Source organism: Gavialis gangeticus, unplaced genomic scaffold (genome assembly GCF_001723915.1).
Source record: "Gavialis gangeticus isolate Ggan-Ray unplaced genomic scaffold, GavGan_comp1, whole genome shotgun sequence".
Lineage (NCBI taxonomy): Eukaryota > Metazoa > Chordata > Crocodylia > Gavialidae > Gavialis > Gavialis gangeticus.
Genome location: NW_017728996.1, coordinates 34,834,431 through 34,854,810, shown reverse-complemented (window position 1 = coordinate 34,854,810; position 20,380 = coordinate 34,834,431). Strand labels below are relative to the sequence as shown.

The window sequence follows — 20,380 nt, the reverse complement described above, 5'->3', positions numbered from 1 at the left end:
CCCTTTTTTAAAAAAAAAAAAAAAAAAAAAAAAAAAAGCCTATAGGTCACTAAGGATGTCAGCCATATGTATAAAAATTAAAACAAAAATATTTGCATTGTCAAATTAACTCAAAAGGGTAAGTTGTCTGAATGCCTACTTTCAGGTTTCTTCATTTATCGCTTTGAACACTCCTGCTCTGAAGCAGCTTTTATTTCCAGATCCTCCCGAGCTCCAAAGCAACAACAACTCGGAGAATCCTGGCCTGACACCAATCACATTTTGCTTTCTAGAGCAAATTTAGACTCAAGGCTTTATCCATCTGGAATTCTTCCAAATAATTTTATCCCAGATCAGATGATCCACTGGCTTGCCATGGAATTTTCTATGCTCAATTATGGTTTTCAGTTACATGGACAGTGAACTAATGCCTCTGTGTTTTCAAACTTATACAAACAGGAGAAAGGGGTAGGCAACCCCTGGCACAGGAGCCAGAACGTGGCATGCGAAGGCATTTTGCTTGGCGCACGTGCCTCGGGGTGGACAGTGGGGAAGGGGCCAGTGCTGTACTGCCCCCAAAAGGATTGGGCCCCTCATGACTCCCCTGCCATCCACCCCTGGCACTCCAACATCTTACAAGTAGAAGCTGTGGGTGTTTCCGGCACCCTGCCCAAAAACATTGCTTACAACCTCACGCTTAAGATGCAGTTGGTACATTCAAGATGTTTACATAAAAACATGAAGATCAGGTGCAATTTTAAGATTAGAGAGGTGACCCCAAGCAGTGCTGCACAACATTCATACATGCATCCCATACATCTCTGGAAACAGTCTGGCTTAAATTGTCCAGAAGAAGATCCCTATTTCTGTGATGATGCACAAGTAAGAGTGCTGTCATTTCCTGACAAGAGTGGCAAAGGGTTTACACGAGTAGCTTTGCCTGTTGGTCTTCCACAGTCCTTTTATTTCTTAAATACATGTTTGTGTCTAAAAGTCCCTTCGGGCAAAATTCTGCAGGGCACTTGCTTGTCTTTCGGGGGAGGACTGAAACACTTCATCCTCCTCGTTCCTTTTGTTTTTTTGTTGATGTTTCCAGTCTGCCTCCCATATAGGGAGATGTGCTGCACTGCTGGCTACTTCCCAGTTACAGTGCATCATGCAACTCTGGGTATCCACAAGGAAAAAGAAAATGCATTTGCTTATTTGGATTTCTTTCCTTTTCTGAAGTGGGACTCTGAAATGCCAGAGGAGTCATCCCAGTTGTGTTAAGTTCAATTTGGAAAGGGAATACCACATTTTGTTGCATACAGTATGCCCCTGGAATAAGATCCGGCACTTGTTTTTGAAAGGCAGAATGAAGAAAAAAAATCATCATCTTTCCTTGTAGTGAGTGAGTGAATAGCAGCAGTCAGGGAGCAGAGCCTGCTTCTTCTGCTCCCTGTCAATCATGTGTCAGTTAACAGCCACTTAAAGCTACACTGTCCAGATGTTTTTTTCACTTTTGCCCTGACAAAACCTAAGCAGCAGAAACTGCTGTTACCATATTTCTTCACAAATAATGCACCCCTGAATTTCCAGTATCTGTTTTTTGGGAAAAAGTGAAACAGTATGCAGGCAAACATGGAATTAACTCATCTGTCATGGCCAAAAGGTGGGCTGCACTACAGACAGAGCCGACTGTAGCTGGGTGCAGAGCCCAGAGCAAATCAGCCTGTGCAGGGCCCCCTTAATATTGCGCAGGACCGTGGTACCCCCAATAACAGGGGGTGGCGGGGGTCTCCATTCTTCTTGCATGGCGTGGGGCTGAGATTACAGCTCCAGGCGGGCCCCGCAGGAGGAGCCACAGTCACTCCGCCTGACTCCGTGGAGCACCCAAAGCGGAGAGCCCGGGGTGGTCGCTCCAATTTTGCCCTGTCTTAGGGATGGCCCTGACTACAGACATCTCTGTCCCTCCTGAATGCTCCCCATATGCAACAAGCCTGGATTCTCTCATCTCTCAAGAGTGAAAGCGTGCAGCTCAACCATTCTAAGTGCACTGTCTACCCCTCCTGCTTCCCAACCATGTTAACATAACAGGCACAACTGGGTTTAACGGCAATCAGCCCTTTTACTGCAGAAACCTGTGAAAGCAGCTCATTCAAAATTAGGGATTCTAAAACAGATTCTTCAAAACCAACTATTTATTCATTCATTCATTCAACTAAGGAGGTAAATGGTTTACAGAGAAGAGGGGGCGAGAAACAGCAAAATGCCTGTACACATAGTCTTTCTAACGTCATCTTGCCTTGCAAGTTTCTATAATTTTTCATAGCTGTTACCCCTGGATGGTCTCACTGACCTGAATCCTAGCTTGCTGCCTGCCCACTATTAACACTGCATGCTTTAGCATTCTTGGACCCCAAAAAAGTGCATCTTACTAGTTCATCTTCACCTTAGTGAAGGGCAAAGTTCTCTTGCAACAATGCACACTAAACAGATCACCAGGGCCAATGCAACTTACTTTGTCATGGGGATCCACATCATACCTACTTGCTATTTGTCATTTTTAAGTGTTTGGGTCACCTTTTTAGTCTCTACATCGACTGGCCAGAAACTGCAAAATGCATGTTAAGTTTGCTCATGTCCCCATTACACACAGTTGAGCTGCAAGTGCAATACTGTGCTAGGAACAAATTTTTACACAACTACTTTTATCTGCTTCACCTCTTTTTCCTGCAGCATATTTCAAGAGCTGCTAATCTGCCTTTTTCCTGGCAGCAGCCATCACTGGTGAATCTGATCATGTTACATGGCAATATAGGTATCCACAGACATTCAGGTAATGAAGTTTATCTACTACCTAAACAAATGGAGGAACAGAGGCTGGGTTACTACATCAGCCATGATGAACAAACAACAGGTTACCTTTGTGTGCTAATCTAGATACTTCAGACACAATCTAATGACTAGTTTGAGTTTATCACAATCCAAGACAACCCTCCATGAGTAAAAATTAAAACTAGACTTCCTAAAATTTCAAGTGCTGACAGAGATTTGTATATACAGGTTCATAAAGAAATGATAAATAACATTCATGACATTTTGAGAGACATCCATGACAGCAAAGACCTGCCTGAAAATCTCTACAGAGTTATGCTCCTAGAAAGTGAAAGCCACTGTCTGTTTACAGATTTAACAATGGTAGAGGTAACCGTTAAAGACTGAATCACTGGCTGATAAGCTAATAGATTAAAGCCCTTTAAAACAGTAGTTCTGAACATCCTTGTGGCACAGAAGAGCACTCAGGAAGATGTGTTCTGGCACTTCTCGTAAAGAGAGACATCTATAAGGCACAGAAGTAATAAAAGGTCCCTTCTGTGTGTTGTTGGGGGTTTTTTTAATCACACTCCCAGAGGGCAAAAAGTTCAAATACTGAAATGCCTCAATTTAGGTCATCTCAGATGAATCCAAATGCTGAGTCTCAACAGAGAAGGAGGTAACAGAACAGCAGGTTTGTCAGGGATGGTAAGATCTGCCAAGAACTACTGTTGTAAAAGTTCTTAAACAGAGTGAAATAGCAACACTATATGACCAGATAAATCCATAGCGTGGTCTTTTCTAATTTGGCAAGACTGCAGTCTAAGGGTAGAGTAGGAAGGAATGTAAAATTCCCAAAGGTTCTTGGACTACACTTCAGCCATCTCAAAGCTTCTCTGCACTTCTACTCCAGTGACCTCTAAAAGAAGTTTGTCCCAATGATAGACTCTAATTAGGGATATTAAAAATGGGTAACGAAGCTCTAAATCCAATTCTATAAAAAACAACAACAACAACAAAAATCCTTTCAATTACTTCTCAGTCTCTCTGTGATCTATACACAAAGCTAGCCCAAATCAGATCAGACTTCTGTTCCACAAGAGATGTCCTACTTGAACCCTGACTTCTTCAACATCATGGCCTACAAGCTACACGTGTGGCACTTGAACCGGGACAAGTAAGGATCTCCAAACAGAACCAGCTGCACCACCATGGCAATGTGGAGCCAGAGTTGAGGGAGAGCTGCGATCTACTCCCTGCATGCCCTTGCCACGGAACTCAGGCTCATTGCAGGGGCGTGTGGGCAGCGGATCGTGGCTCTGCCCTGGCCCTCCCAAGATCCCGTGGCCTCCCTCACTCTGCCCTCCCATCTTGCTTCCAGCCGCAGCCCCATCCCAGCCACCCACAGTCGTGCCCCAGGTGGCGGGTGTGGGCAAGATGGGCCAGGATGCCCAAGCAGCAGGGCTGGGTCCAACGGAACAACCAAAAGGAGCTGCTGCCACAGTGGCTTCTGGGGAATGGGAGTCTGCCATGGGCCTAATCCAGTCCATGGGACAGACTTTGCCCACCCCTGCCCTAAAAGCTAGAAGGCTAGCTTGCTCCCCCTCATTAAAAAAGCCCCTAGAAATGCAAGCCACCTTTATATTAGGAAAATCAGGACTGTTTTTAACATGCGATAAAGTTGTAAAATTTTAGGTTAAGTGTGCAAATTGTAGTTTTATTTTTATGTAGCTAGTCAAAGTGAATGTACTTTTATGTAGCTAAGTCAACATAAAAATGCAAAATAATAAAACAAATTATTATTTAAACTAAAATCACCTGGATCTAATCAAAAAGTCTTCAAGTGAAGTATCATTAAAATAGTGATTGCACTTCAACCTAAGCAACCCACTAGTTACCTCACCCTTCACGTCCTCACATTGTACAAAAGGGCTGCAGCACCCTACAAGAGATGTTTATAGGCAGAATAGCAGCCAGACATTATTGCATAGAGAGCAGCATCTAAATGAGCCCATTCAGACAAAGTGGCTAAGTGTTGACATGGCACTGCTAAAGTGGCAGTATCAATAATTTCTTATTGTTGAGAGAATCACAGAGGTACTAATCTATTTTCTAATCAGCATAAACAGTTAGATGTTTCAGCTGACGTAAGTATTTAAACGTGATTCTATTCTACCCTGGCTCAAGTCTCTGAAAAACTGTTAGGGCAAAAAGGTTTGTGGCTCCATCTTTTCCTCATTTCTTGGGAGTTAAGTCTTAAGGCTAAGATGAACATGTTACAAGAAGAAATGGTTCTCAGAAATGCAAACAGAATGGAATACGATTGTAGAAGCCCAGGAAGTGGAACAGGATCTGGCCTTTGCTGTGTATTCAAGAGGAAATCAAATCAGTTAAATGCTGTTTCTCATTCACCATCACGTCTACAAAAGAAATGGGTCCAAGATATGAGTAATTTAGGAATTGTGATTTGTTTAGCAGAGCCTTCCCTAAAAAAAGAAGTTGGAACAGTGAAATTTGATTATTTCATCTGCACCAGGAGCCTGGTGCACCTGGCGCCGCTCAACAGAGCTCTGCACTGGGCTGCAGATGCACCGCTCACAGGGGACGGAGACAGGGACAAGCGCCGCTCACAGGGGACAGGGCTGGGTTCAGCATTTGGCTGGTGCAGCCCAGGCAGCACCACCCACAGAATGGGACCGTGCCAGCCAAGCGCTAAGCCCAGCCCTGATTTATATGCCGTGCCTATGAAAATCCTAACTTTTCGCACTAGGAAACTGGGGTCAACCATGCACCATGAAGTATGATAGCTTATAACCCCAAACGATTCCTGAAGTCTCATTGGGATTGTAGAATAAAATCAAATCAAATGAAAGCAGTAATCTTAGCAGCTCTTCTGGCATATAATTCAGCCAGTGTATGAAGGGAAGGAGCTAGCTTCTTACATAAATGGAACAGCTGTAAGTGACTGAAGTTTAGTGGCAGACACAGTAGTAAAGGAAATTTTACATTCATGACAACCATGTCATAAAATTCTTAAGAACATGCTTACACAATAGACACTGAACTCAAGGCATGCTTACCATTTACCAGTGCTTCTCCTTTCACATTTTTAAGAGATCTGAATTAATTTTAAATGCTCGTTTCACAATCTTAACTATAACCACTGGTCTTCTGCCAGAGAAAGACTCAGTTGACCCCAAAGATACCAGGGCATAATGATACAAGTGCTGCTTTCCCTCCTTAACCACCACAAGGTAACGGGAAGAACATAACTGCGCTTCAAGGCATGCTAATTGCTTTCTATGTAAAACAAAACAAAAAAGCCTTCCCAGGATTAACCACAGCTTTTCCATTTAATTGTCCCTACACCACGATGCATGAATGGAGAAAGTCTTACCCCTGACCTTCAGACACAAAAGATTCCTATTATAAACCTATGGAGTGGAAGCCAGAATCTTAAGTGTATACAGTTCCCCCTACTCTGTTGTTAACATAATAGCCTATAAAAGAGTCCAATGCACTCCCTAAAATGACATTTTACCTGAAGCCACAGATCTGTGAAATCTCACATGCATGTGAAAATAGGTACATAGCAAGTTTATGACATCTGGTAAAATGTCCACCACTCCCCAAGTGATGAAAATCTAGAGCCATCTGAATTCTGAAGATTTGGGATGAAAGACTTCCAAGGTCAGAAAGACACTGCACCACACAGACTTGTTATCTTTGTTTCAACTTTATTATAAAACTATGCAAAGAAGCTGAATTTCACTCCTTTCTGATGCTAATATAATTTGCTGGACTATTACAGTGGCCATATGCATTAAGAAACTGTATTAAAAGCAACTCATAATTAATGTTTATTTCCTATATACTGTACCAATATAAAAAGGGGGGAAGAGAGTGAGATTAAAAACCCAGTTTTGTCTTATCAAAGAAGAACTGACCTAATTTAGTAAGTACACCGAGAATTAGGATTTGCACAGATGGTTCGTGCAACACAAAAATGAAAACATAACACACTTAAATTGACAGTGACCAGAAGCTATTTAACTATATTAAAATACAGAAATACATAGAGACTGCTCCAAAGATGCGATTCCTCTAATCATGAAGTTAATCATTCTTTATTTTCAAATATTTCCAAGGCACAGGTTTGCAGCAAGGTGTGCTAACTGTACAACAATATAACAGAAACTGAAATGTCTTTAAGGTACTGGGAGATGTTTTGCCATGTTAACTAACTAGCAAAAAGTAAAGCAATGTACAAACAAATTATAAAAAGTGCAAAACTATTCATCCAAGAGGCTGCAGGTTTATAACTTGCCCCTAGCCTTTATTTTTGTACATGGTAGAGAAGATGCACTTTATATAGTAAAAATCAGAATCTGTATGGTAATAGCTATTCTAGAGCTTGTCTACACACAGACACTCAATTCAGACTAATTTATCACACCTATGTGGCTCAAACAATATCCTTAAAAATCCTGTATGGAGATTTGCTTCGGTTTAGTTAAATTCATTTCCAAAACATATTAAATGAAACTGGATTAAGGCCATTTTAATTCAGAATAAGAGTTTCCACTTGGAGATTTAGTGCAGTTTAATCAAACCACTTTAAAGTCATGCTGTTAGTTGATTTGGGTTAATTTCCCTGAATCTCTTCACATAGGATAAATTCGTAATTTAGCAAAACAAGGGAAAGTATGTTCCATCACCAATATTTTGGCTTCCCTGTGCCCTTGAACATAAATTATGTACTTAACCTCCATTTTAAAAGATGTTCATTATAAAGAACTGGTTCATTTGATATTCAATGTTATCTTGAAACAATTACATGTATATAAACTCCTACTGTGCTGTAAGGTGAAATCTAAAATAAACATCAATACTAATTTCTTGCATACTGTTTGGTAAGTTAAAACATTAGTACTCTGAAGCTGGTTACAGCAGGACCTGAACTTTTAAAAATCAGATGCAGAGGGTCAATGCATTATTATGCAAGAGGCAATTTCATTCAGATGTCTTCCATTTTACAAGGCTGAAGTTGAAATGTTAGCGTCCTAAACTTATTTTATTTGTTCTAGCTTTCCATGGAGCATCATAAACAGAATCAATAAAGTAAATCTTTCTTCATTTGTTCAGTCCAATACGTAACTTTCCCAATAGTTCCTACCAATCCAATTTAAAAGCAACACACCTTGCATGAAGGAGGAGATATGCTTTACGACATGCAGGTAGTACATAACTACCATAAATGATCTTACCATTAAAGGAAGAGCCCCTATTTGTAAGTGATGAAGTCGAGGAGGTGCATGGTAATGGGCCAAATGAGGGTGCAATGGGCCTGGTGGGTAAGTGGCTGCAGTCACTCCAGCTTCAATTCCTAGTTCCCTGTCACAGAAGCAAAATGTAACATTTTAAAACAGTTACGTCTTGCCCCCAGACACAACTCCAATGCTCTGGGAATTAGATGCTCAGAAAAATTAAGACACTAGGGGGGCATCTACACATGACAATTTAAGGTGCTTTAGCTCAATTTAAGGCGCATTAAGGGTGCGTGTCTACTAGAGGTGCACCAATATATAAGTCATATATCAGATTAGCACCAATAAAAAAAAAATTAACGTTACTGGCAATTAGCTTTTCTTGGCCAGTGTAGCCAATACTGTCACCAACAAATGCCACATGCATGCACACAGCCAGGAATGCAGCCCGCCAGCTGAGAGAGCAGTGTCCAGCATATAGGTCTGTGAGGGGGAAAGGGGAGAGGGACGAACGGGGCAGAGACTGCCCAGCCAGGGCAGTCAATGTGACCCCAGGAGTGGGACAGAGCTACAGGCAGCTCATCTGGGGGACATGGTGGGGGGGGGGGGTTGCATTCACCACCTTTGCTAGGAAGCCCCTGCCCCATTCCCTCCCTCATCATGGGGATCTCGATCGGCCGTCCCTCACACCCCTTCCCTCCCCCATGCCCCTTCCCCTCCCACAGACTTACCAGCAGGAGGCTGTTCTCTCCAAGCTGCTGGGCTGCATTAGTGTAAATTGGCTATCAGATTGGTATTGGCTGATATGGCTAGTTAATAATCGGCCATCGGTATCGGTCAAGAAAATCTTTATCAGTGCACCCCCAGTGTCTACATGTGCATGCTCTTAATGTGCCTTAAAAATGGCAATTTTAGGCTATTCATGCCTAAATTTGACACCTGCAAAAGCAGGTATCAAATCTAGGCACAAATAGCTAAAGATCATTAACACAAGTTCAGATGTGTTAAGGCATATTAATACTGTGTATGGACTGACTTTGGACTAAATTTGGTCCCATGTCACCCTGCGTGCACCACATTAATGTACTTTAATGTGTGCACATGTAGACATGAACTTAAATTGTTTTAATGCGCATTAAATGCGCATTAAAATTTAGGCGTGCCTCAATGCACATGTAGGCATGCCCAAGATAGACTAATTAAGTCTTTTCCATTAAACCAGTTCTTACTAACATCACCATTTCCCAGACTGCATTTATGGCTAAGAAGCTGGCTTAAAACTTTTTTTTTAAATCAGCAAAAATAAATTAACAAATACGTAGAAGCTTAACTGTCATCATAGGAATCATGTGTTAGGCACACCAACTCTATTAATAATTTAGGATGTTATGTTTTCCTCAAAACAATGGCTCTGCAGTTTATTGTTAATCATTTCAGCAACAGATTTTGTTCTTAGTGGCTCAAACCCATTTTTTATATTTCTAGAACTTTCCAGCACTTTTGATACCATAAGGTCCTAGGAGTAAAGATCCATGTAAAGAACCATATCAGATGCAAATGTCTTTGAATTAATAATAAAAAAGTTCATACATACACCAGATTGAACCTACAATAACTAATAGCTTAAATAAGGTCTGCACCTTTAACTTGAAAAATGTTCTTTGTAAAAAAATACCTTTGCAGCAACATTCAGGTTCAGAATTCATTGCAATAGCTGGAACCAAATTAATTCAATCACACATGCATATTTTTAAAGTAGTGGCAGAAACTTGCAATGATTTATAAAATAGATGCAAATAACGTTGAAGTAGTGAGTTTTAAAAGTGGCATTTTAAAGAGATCTCTTATCTTTAAGGATTTTCTCCTGTACATAGTTTATTAAACTAAGACACAGATAGCATGATTAATATCATTCTCACAATGAACATAAGATATATACCAATAAATTAGCACCTAAAGAGCCATAGGACACACCAGAGTAATTAAAGTACTAACCATGCAGACCTCTCTGGAGCTTGTCGAGGATGGGAGGACATAGTCTGAGGCACATGAATATGGTGGCCATGACCATAATTGGGATGCATTCGGTGAGGATGTGGAGGAGGCCGTTCATGTGCACGTCTAAGATAACAGAAGAACACCAAGTAAGAAACATAGAAGATCTAATTTACTCATATTGAGATTATCCACCCATTAACAAAAACATTTGTCATATATAAACCACTTTTGGACTGATCTGATATCTGAAATCCAGACAATGGTCATTCAAAAAGCTAGGTATTAATTAGGAATCATCTTTCATGCCTAATTTGTGAACTGGAAAACACTGCCAGCATGATGTACTGAGTAAAAATCTTCAGTCTACAATTATATAATCATCTAGAAGACATGACTATGTATTGTAATGAGTTTGGGAGGGGAAGGAAAATGTTACCCCTGACACATATTTGAGACAACTAACTTATTTAAATCGAAAGCTGTGGTTCAAGGCATTAGATAATTTGGCTTTGGCATTAACTTTAACTGCTCAAAATCAGATTTGATTAGAATTTATAAGAATTCTTTAGTCGGGTTTCACAACCAAGCAGCCACCTTCTCAAAATACTTTTTAGAATTTGTAACTGTTATCTTTAAAAAATAAATTGTTGATTAATTTATATTTGGCTTTAATTCTAAACTACTGTTGACATTAAATGACTCATTTGACCTAGGTTTGATATTTGTTTGCTAACTGCATTTATTTTTAGTTTAGTTTAACATTAAAACAGCAGCTTTGGTGACATGTTCTCTTTAAAAATTTTAATAAAGTATTATAAGAAAATACTAAGGATACGAATAAAGCTAACAATTATACCTATTTAGAGGGCTGGGATGTGTCATGTTTCAAACTGATCTGTTGTAACTGTTTTACATACCCACTCTCCTCTGCAAATGATAGGTGAAACAAGGTAATTTAGCAGCTCTAATTTTAAGGTAACCTTTCCTGATTTACCTTCTATTTACTGTGGGATAGAAACATACATAGAACACTTGCAGCTGATCAGATGATATATGCATGTGAGCAGAAAGTCCCTCTTCCATTTTAAATCTGTAACTTATCTGTCCACAGCCTTAGGGCAATTTCTTAAAATGATTAATGTGGATCCAGAATAACTGTAGACCCGGGTACATATTCACAGAATCATAGAAAATTAGGTTTGGAAGGTACCTCAGGATAGTATCTAGATCCTCTTTCTTCCTTTTCTTAAAGATGGACACTACATTTGCCTTTTTCCTATATCTGAGACCTCTCCCAATCACCACAAGTTTTCAAAGATAATGGGTTTCAAAGATAATCCAACTACCACACTGTCCAGCTCCTTCCTGTGGAAACAGTCAAATAATTCCTACTCCTAACATTTGTTTCAATGTACCTGGAAATTAAGTTATTTAAATAACATATCTAAATTTCTTCTATAAATCTGACCATATAAATCACTTCTGGTAGTAAGCTGTTAATTTGGTTTTTTAAGTGACAATGTATAAAGAGAACCTTGCCAATTTCTACAGTGGAAACAAGTTTAAGGATGTGCTGGGAAGCTGGCCAGAGTGAGTTAAATGTAGCTAACAGCAGCAATGAGTGATAGTTCTAATTATAGTATATTTGAAAACTAACATTAAGCATTCATAATAATAATGACAGTAACATTCAGAATTGCTTGACCTGAAAAACAAACCCCATGTATTCCCAGGACAGATAAAGCATGGGCAACAAAAGCAATAATGTTCCTTCCAGTGTACCAGTGACCTTATCTGGAGAGGGAACTTTGAGAGGTAAGGGGACAGGTTCAACCCTAACACTCAGTCAGCAGCTGCGGTATGCAATAGAGGTCCCCTTCTTACCAGGGTTTCATTCTGATGGTCATCTAGCCATGCAATTACAACCGAGAGTCACATGCAGCATTTTACAAACCTGAGGGGAATGAATTAAGCATTTAGTTACTGTTTCAGGACATTTATAACATACGTTGGATGCTGCATCATTCTTCTTCTCTGGACTTCCATCCTCTGGATCATTTCATGAGGATGCAGCCTCTGTGCTGAAGGTGCTGTTGCAGGGATGTGATGGGAAATAGGCTGGTGTGTAGCTGGAAGATGCTGTGGAATTGGAGCAGCTGCATTTGCTAAAGGGTGAGTTGGTGGAGGTGGTGGTACAGGATGAGAAGATGCATGAGTGGAAATTGAAGGATGGAAAGGATGCACTGGATGTGGGATAACATAATCCACTTGAGGTGGTGGCTGGGGTTGAGGAGGTGGGTTTCCATGAGAGTGAGGACATGCGGAAGCTTGATGATGAAGAGGTCTAGTCAAAGAAGCATCTGGAATAAAAACATTGACCATTTTCAATCTATTACATAAATTTATTGAGTAAGTGTATAAGAAACCAAAATTGTTTCACATCATTGTTGTATTATACTCAACTATGTTACACAAATTTCTTTATCATTTATCTTATCACAGCTACATCCTCACTTATAATAACGTTATCATTATAGGAATAGTTAGCTTTTGACCATTATTATTGCGTAGTTAATGCCAGAATTAACAATGAATGCTGTCTCAAATTCACTGAAGTGAGAGAAACGACAAAGTGCCCTAACAACCTTAATGAACAAAATCAAAACCAGAAAGTCAAATTTCATAGGATTTGCCTAGTGGAGGTGGAAGACCACAAAAGCCAATGGGCATCCATTACAGAGGAAAGATGGGTGTGTGTGTGTGTGTGGGGGGGAAATACCCAAAAAAGTACTCGCTAATATGGTAAAAAAGGAAATGTCTGGAAGAAATCCAAATACACCACATCAGGACTAGTGGGATGATGCAAGCCTTTTCTTCTTAAATTATCCGTAATACTCACAATATAAATAGGAATGGGAGAGAAGGAATTTTGTTTTGTGCACCAATGCATAAATAACACCATGCAGTGCTAGTTCTTAGCTGTACTCATCACTTAAAACAAAAACAAAAAACCCCCCAAAGCTAACATCTCTTAACAAGTTTGCTTTACCTGCTGCTCTCAAAGTGTAACAGTTACCAGTGTTATAGGAAAGGAAGTCCTCTGGCAACCTCAACTGACATGTAAATGCTCATTATGTTGCCCTTCAGACAGCACAGTCCTTACAAGGAGGACTTAATTATGTATAATATCTTCAAAAGAAATTATCAAACCCATTATTTTAAACTGAAATTTTGTGAGAAGCGAAGTGGTAGCTAAGAAAAGGCCCAGATGTTCAAATCCTGCAGCAACTGCCATACAGGTAGATCCTGCATGTTTAGAGATGGTATGGTATGGTATGGTAACCTACATCTAAGCCTGCCCAAGTGGAGCTTGTTGCAACACTAGGACCAAAGTAAAAGATATCATACTAAATCAATCAGTCAATAATGGAGGAAACCACATCCTTAGCAGGAACTGAGTGCATAAGGGCCACCAATCTCTTAACAAAAGCTGAGATACACAGCAAGAGAAAGTAGCATCCAATATTCACTGTATCAGAAAGTGAACAATTAAAATAGCAAGAGAGAGAAGCAAGTGTGTCAAAGCTCTTGATATGACTTTAGTATAATTTAGATTTAATGTGTCAGGATTCCAATGAACAGTAAGCCAAAATAAAATGATGTTCTATGCATCACTTTGCATAACCAAACATTCAGTTCTTAATATCTCAAATACAAATGGTTTTCCACATCACTGTATACAAGCTTAAAAGTTTTTAAAATAACAAAAGAAGGATTGCTACTCAACAAAATAGCAACAAAAGGAACTTTTCACTATTTCAAGCTCAACCCACAACAATTTATAAATAAAGCTAATATCTGAAAAGGCAGGGAATTAATTCATAAACAAACAAAAAAAGTACTACCCTAGAAAATGCACAAAGCAAGAGAGACTGGATCCTTCCCCCCTTTCAATTTTTCTGTGCTGGAAGGATTTTTAGAAGGACTCGGACAGTTTACTAAGCCTAAAACATTCTATAGTGTAGAATGCAAGAATGCCATTTCTGAAGCTAAAAATCAAAGTGGATGGTAAAACCTTAAAACAACCAATGCTGCCATGTTTTACTTTCCCATATTTCACAAAGTTCTATTTTTTAAATAAAACACTGTACTTACAAGGAGAATGCATATAGTGTCGACAGGATGAGAGAGAAGCCTGTGGAGGAGGCTGGGGCTGGGGTTGTGCAACCATGCTTGATCCATATCCATCTATTGTTATTGGCTGGCTTGGGCCAGCACTAGCCTGATGCCCATAGATTGCAGTTCGAGATGAAGAACCAGGACAGCATGGGTCAAATGCTGATGCTCCATGGAAAGCACCACTTCCATGACTTCTTATACCATTGTTGCTTAAGTCCACTGGCAGAGCCTGCTGTACAAAAAAAACACAAAACAAAAAAAGCCTGCCTTGTTTTCAAGCAGTTCTTCATATATTTTAAAACAAGCCCTCCCCCCATCCCCCTTTAAGTGTTACATCAAAAGCAATGTTTTGCAAAATAAATATTTAAGTGATAACATTCTTGCAGCCCTACTTTAAAGTTCTTTAGATATGATTATTTACATTTCATAAAATGTACTGGCCCCCATTAAGGAGGGTGAATTGGATAAGGATGTTCACATTCTTCTTTGAGTTCCCCAGTTTAATTACAATATGTTCTATTGTACCTTAACTGGCTTACTAAGTACTAATTTTAATTTGATTGCCCAAAAAGAAGTTACACTGCACATTTGCCAAGATAGAGACAGGTGGTCTAGTACTCTGCTTAGTTGTGCCTGATGTACATGCCTAATAGCAATAAATCATCATAGGTTCTAAATGTACAGTCACCAGAGTATAAAACAGCAGTTCTAAATGTACAAATGAGTCATTGCTAAAAGGAACTTTAAACTTTAAAATATTTTAAAATTAATGTAAAATGAAGTACTGAAGCCCATACACCAAGTACTATTTTTTTAAATCAATTTTTTGACTCTGTAATGGCTGAATTATCCACTGATGCACTGTAACCTCGTGGGGTTACAGGTCATATTGGTGAAAACTGCTAGAAGCTTCTGGATGCACTAAGGTATAAAGACTCTGGAGTGTATTTGGAGCCATGGTGATTTTTTTCTTTTTTTCTTTTTTTAAATAAAACAGGAAAAAAATTAAGCCAACGACAGGCATCCAAATAACCAAGTGACAACAGTTAACACACAAGGTATTTTGTTTGCTTTTCAAATTTTTCAACAGAACTTACGCTTTATATTTTCTTATCGTAAGTGCCTTTTCTAATGCTCACTAAAGGCAATGAGAAATGAACTCCCAAAGTAGCATCTTACTCGATTATATAATACATTTAAATGTCACTTAAAAACAAAGTGAAAACAATCACAAAAACTGAACATGCCTGGTCATGGTAGCTGGCACCAGAACTACTGCTTGCTCCACAAGGCGCTGGCACTGGAGGAGGCCTTTCAACAGGGCAGCTGGTGTCACTGAATGAAGGAGACAGTGGGACAGTTGGGTGAGGATTATGGTGGTGGTGGTGATGGTGCTGAAAGTGGTGGCCATGCTGCTGAAAACAGCTTGTGTGAGGGTGTCCTAATGCATGATGATTCTGTGAAGATCCTCCACATGGAGAATGTTGTGGACAGCATGATGGTAACCTTGGCATAGCAGGAGGGCCAGTTTCCAGTGTAGTGCTAGATGCAGTTCTCCTTACATCATCTTAAAGAAAGAAATTAAACAAGTTTAGTGTTGTTGAAAACAAAAAGTCAGTGAAACAGAAATTGTATCTGTACATGGTGGCTGAAAGGGTAATATTTCCATTTGATCAAATGTGGACCCATAAAACAACAATTAATTACCTATCCAGAGCAAGGAAAATTATATCCCATGAACAAGTAACGCTTACTAAATATTTTAAAAGGCTATTAAAATAGTTTACATTTTGAATAATGAACGTTCTGAAGCTAACTATTCAGTTAGATCTTTTCATATACATGGTCAGAGGAACTGGAGTGACTGGAATATTACTCCACAAACCAGAACATGAGCTACTATACAAAGGAAGAGGAAAGAGCTAACCTGAAACTAAGGAGACCCCACAGCATTTCCTTGTTTTGTCTCCAGATTATTTGGAAACCTTGGTAAAATGCTAGCCTTTGCTTCAGTTCCCTAACTATAAAACTGGGATTGACAGTACATCCTCCACCTTACAGGAACGTTGTTAGCTGCTCGGTTATGATTAGAATAGAAGAAACAACATACAGATACTGAAAACAGAAAGCATTCCCTGCCCCTCAAGAGCTTCAAGTTGTTATGTGCTACCTAATGTTGTGCTCCAGGAAGCTGTGTTTTAGCCAAAAATGTTACTGTGCTCAACAGGGTGAAATACAAAAGTCTGTATTTTAGAGGAAGTCAAACCAGATTGGTGCTTGATGACATTATACCCTATAAATCTACAGATTTCCTTCAGGTAATGAATTTTCCTTAAGCTACTACTAATGGTGGTATCTATCCTCCTGTTTGTTTATATTTCATAAATTTAGCGGGCCCCTGAACTGGGTGTACTTATAACTGGGGACAGTTCTGACTTACTCTCCAATCTCCAGGTTTTAAGCATGTCTGGCAAAAGGTACTAAGGTCTTTTGCCTCCAGCACTAAAAGCTAATGAATTCATTAACCTTACCCCCACTTTAATGCTTATTCCAAGATAGATCCTTACTTACTTTACTAACTCTTTCCACCTGAGCATTTTTCTAGTTTTTTTACACAATTTTGACCCCCATCACTATTCAGTACGGTGAAGCAGAGGCAAAGCCCCAAATTTGTGCTGTCTACAAGGGTGCCCTGTTGGGGTCTACAGAAGGAGAGCTCTGCTACACCTGGGCCCTGCTGAATGAGTCTTTGTTTAGCTAGAGAAAGGAGCAGGCACACATCAGACCTTCCACCCTTCATAAGCCACATGTCATGAGAAGAATAGATGATGGAAAATGCAAGTCCCCTATTAGGGAGAAGAGATCATCATTCAACGATGCAGTCCGCAGGACAGAAAGGTGGTTAACCATGTTAGTCTGCAGTAAGGCAGAAGGAAGAAGACAATGGCACCTTAGAAACTAACTCAGGGCAGGCAATTATTTTGGGCGGAGGGCTACTTACTGAGTTTTGGCAAGCCAATGAGGGCCGCATGACACGCAGCCGAGGGCAGATTAATATTAATTTTTTTAATGGTTTAGGGGTCCCACGGGCTGACAGAACGGCTTGGTGGGGCACACCTGGACCGCGGGCCACATTTTGCCCACCCCTGAACTAACTTGTTCAGAGGCATGAGCTATAGACAACTACCTGTCCCTCTTTACCGCTTACAAGCGTCCCCTCCTCCTGTCTCTTTCTCTTCTATATAAACCCTTTCTTTCTGCCAGTCCATTGTCAGAGGCTATGAAAATAGGTTGTTGCCTATGAAGGCTCTTGCCTCTCTGAACTAGATAATTTCCAAGGTGCCACTCTGCCCTACTACCTTCACAGGGATAAAGTCAAGAAATCCTTAGAACTCCTCAGCTTTCCATAAGATATACATTTCTTGAATGCCTCTCCACACTGAGATAGGGGGCTTCACTCCCAGAGAAGGATTTGGGCTTCTTACCTGGATCCTACCTCTCTGAAAATACCCATGTAGCTGTAAAAGGCAGTCTGGGGGCCACAAGTGAGCTTGGGCCTCACTTATCTCTGTGGAACTGGGTTGCTTGCTGGGACACAGTTAAAGTCCAACAAAGTTAACATGCCCAGCTGTCTTTCCTGCTTGGTACAGGGGGCTGGACCCGATGATCTTCCGAGGTCTCTTTCCAGCCCCTTACAATCTATGAATCTATGAATAAGCTCCAGGCAGAGCCAAGCAGCACTAAGGACCTCATATTTTGCTACAGGCAGGAGACAGCATTGGCTTATTTTAATCTGGTAAACTACTTCGAAAGATCTCTTCTCTAGTGCACTTATTAGGGGACATAAATCCTCTCTAGAGGTTATTAACATGACACTACCAGGGTATTACTCTGGAAAATTCTGACTTGCTATTTTGTTTTAAAAAGGATCTGCACAAAGACAAAAGGCGCAAATAGCTTTAAATAAGGTAAATTCAGATCTAAACATTCTCACAAGTAATAAGCAACTTATCACCCAGACTTTGAAAACTCTCTTTTCTTATTCTGTACCTCCAGCTGAAGTCCCAGCAGTGCTGCTACTGGGAAGAGTAGTCGAAGCCTCTGACACTGTAGAGGGCTGGATGTTGGAGACACCTGAAGCTGCATCAGAGGCCTGCTCTGAGGTAGAGGTATTGGAACTGGTACTGGACGTCGAGCTCACAACCTGGGATTCCACTCGAGCTGAGGTTGTTGGCACAACTGTGGGCTCTGCGGAAGTGTAGGAATGAGAGAGATCATCATGATCGCACTAATATCAGAGCCTTTTCAAGTTCAAAACATTCAGTTTTTCATAACTTGTTATCCTGAAGGACAGTTTGGAACCCATTTCTACCAGATGTTGAGAAAGACTGAACAAAGGGGCTAATGAGACATAAAATGTCAAAGTAAATCCTGTTTCCACCACAAGCACAAAAACTCCAAATTAAGAACAGGTTTAAAATTCAGTATCCTCCTACTTTTTAGTCAAGTCACACTTTAAGAGTCAATATTAAATGATTTCACAAACCACACAAAGCTTTATTTACTTGCCCATAGTTAGACATAAATAGAAAAGAAATCAAATCATTCTGGTAGTTGATGAGGCAAACAGTGGCTCACATGCTTACAATACTGTTTGTCAAACATCCGTAAGCAAACAATATATGATTAATTATACCTCACAGAACACATTTAACGCACATGAAAAAGCAGCAAACTTGGCAAACTGAGCCCATGGTTTTCCAAAATGCATGGAAACATCTTAGATGTTCTTTACATGAATTCAGTAATTCCTGACTTGACATACTAAAAAAGAGAAACCAAAACAAACCTGATCTCCAGCTTGCAAATAAACACTGAAACTTAGTTACTGTATTTATGCTAAAAATGAATACATCAGTCTAGCACAGTAAACACAAGAGTAGATGCCACCTTTTACTGGATTAATTTGGGGAAGAAAGTAAAACAGGCAGGTTAGATAAAGCATGCTTTTCATTGTGCAACTGCAGTGGATTAAAAGACTAAGAGATGCACACTAACACGATTCAAGTCTAACTTAAGATCAAAGGCTGGCTTGTTTTAGAGTTTCAAATTTTTCTCTCTAATAACTGTCTAGTGTCTCATGACAGGTCTCTATGAATCAGAATGAAAGAAAATGGGAGAACAGCTGAAGCAACCTGACCTATTTACAAAGTCTCTGTTGGGTTGTCAGAAGAGAGAGATATTTGGTATTTTTATTACGATAAAGTTATAATTTTGAGATAAAATATTTGCTGTTTAACATTTCTCTTTAAAATTTAATGATTAAATCAGCATTTTGTTAAGGAAGGAGTATGTGGGATTTTTCAAAGTCCCAACACTCATGAGCTTTTCAAATATATTGATTAAAGTTTGGTATACACATTTGTTAGCATTTAGTATTCTGTGGATGCTGCTTGGTATGAGTTTTATTTACAAGCAGAAGTTCTGGGAAAAGTGTTTAGGAAAAATCTCTTGTTCTTTTTTCCATGAGTGATGGCTATAGGGCACTTTGATTCCTCACAAATGTTCAATTACGAAATCTGATTTGCAATCCCAACCATCACATCTCCTGCTGTGCTACCCATGTATGACAGGAGGTGAGAATGTGGGATCAGGGATGTGCCCCACAAGGCTGGAAGCAGCAGGTGATCGCGGCTCCTCACCTCAGGGGCACGCCAGAGAGCCTGAATCTGAAATACGCCTGAAGCTGGGGGTGGTAGTCAGCTGATCAATGCTTGCAGCCTCAGGGGGCACATCAGTCAAGGGTTTCATGAGTCTCTGAGGCTGGGAGCCCCAGTCAGCTGATACCTGGCCACATATACAATTTAAAGTGCTATGGGAACCAGGCACAAAGCTATTACATGTATTTTGTGTATTAATTTTGTGGCTTATGCCTTGCTTTATTGCACTAACTGTGTTTCATAGTTTCATAGTTCCTAGGGTTGGAAGGGACCTGAGTAGATCATGGAGTCCAACCCCCTGCCATGGCAGGAAATAGTACTGGGGTCAAACGACCCCAGCAAGGTGTTCATCTAGCCTCCTCTTAAAGACCCCCAGGGTAGAAGCCAGCACCACTTCTCCTGGAAGTTGGTTCCAGATCCTAGCCGCCCTGACCGTGAAGT

At 40.1% G+C, this 20,380-nt stretch overlaps 1 protein-coding gene across 5 annotated transcripts in view; it reads right to left on the bottom strand.

The window, feature by feature from the left end:
* The window catches only part of RNF111 (ring finger protein 111), an 86,621-nt gene that overhangs the window by 14,002 nt on the left and 52,239 nt on the right, over positions 1-20,380 (bottom strand). For 3 of the 5 annotated variants that reach the window (XM_019504310.1, XM_019504312.1, XM_019504314.1), the window contains exons 4-9: positions 18,270-18,467; positions 15,467-15,786; positions 14,196-14,451; positions 12,049-12,400; positions 10,038-10,163; positions 8,043-8,169 (exon numbers count right to left, since the gene is read on the bottom strand). In XM_019504310.1, coding sequence (XP_019359855.1) covers positions 8,043-8,169; positions 10,038-10,163; positions 12,049-12,400; positions 14,196-14,451; positions 15,467-15,786; positions 18,270-18,467 — 1,379 coding nt within the window. The remainder of the gene's footprint in view (positions 1-8,042; positions 8,170-10,037; positions 10,164-12,048; positions 12,401-14,195; positions 14,452-15,466; positions 15,787-18,269; positions 18,468-20,380) is intronic. The other 2 variants (XM_019504311.1, XM_019504313.1) reach the window with 1 other exon arrangement.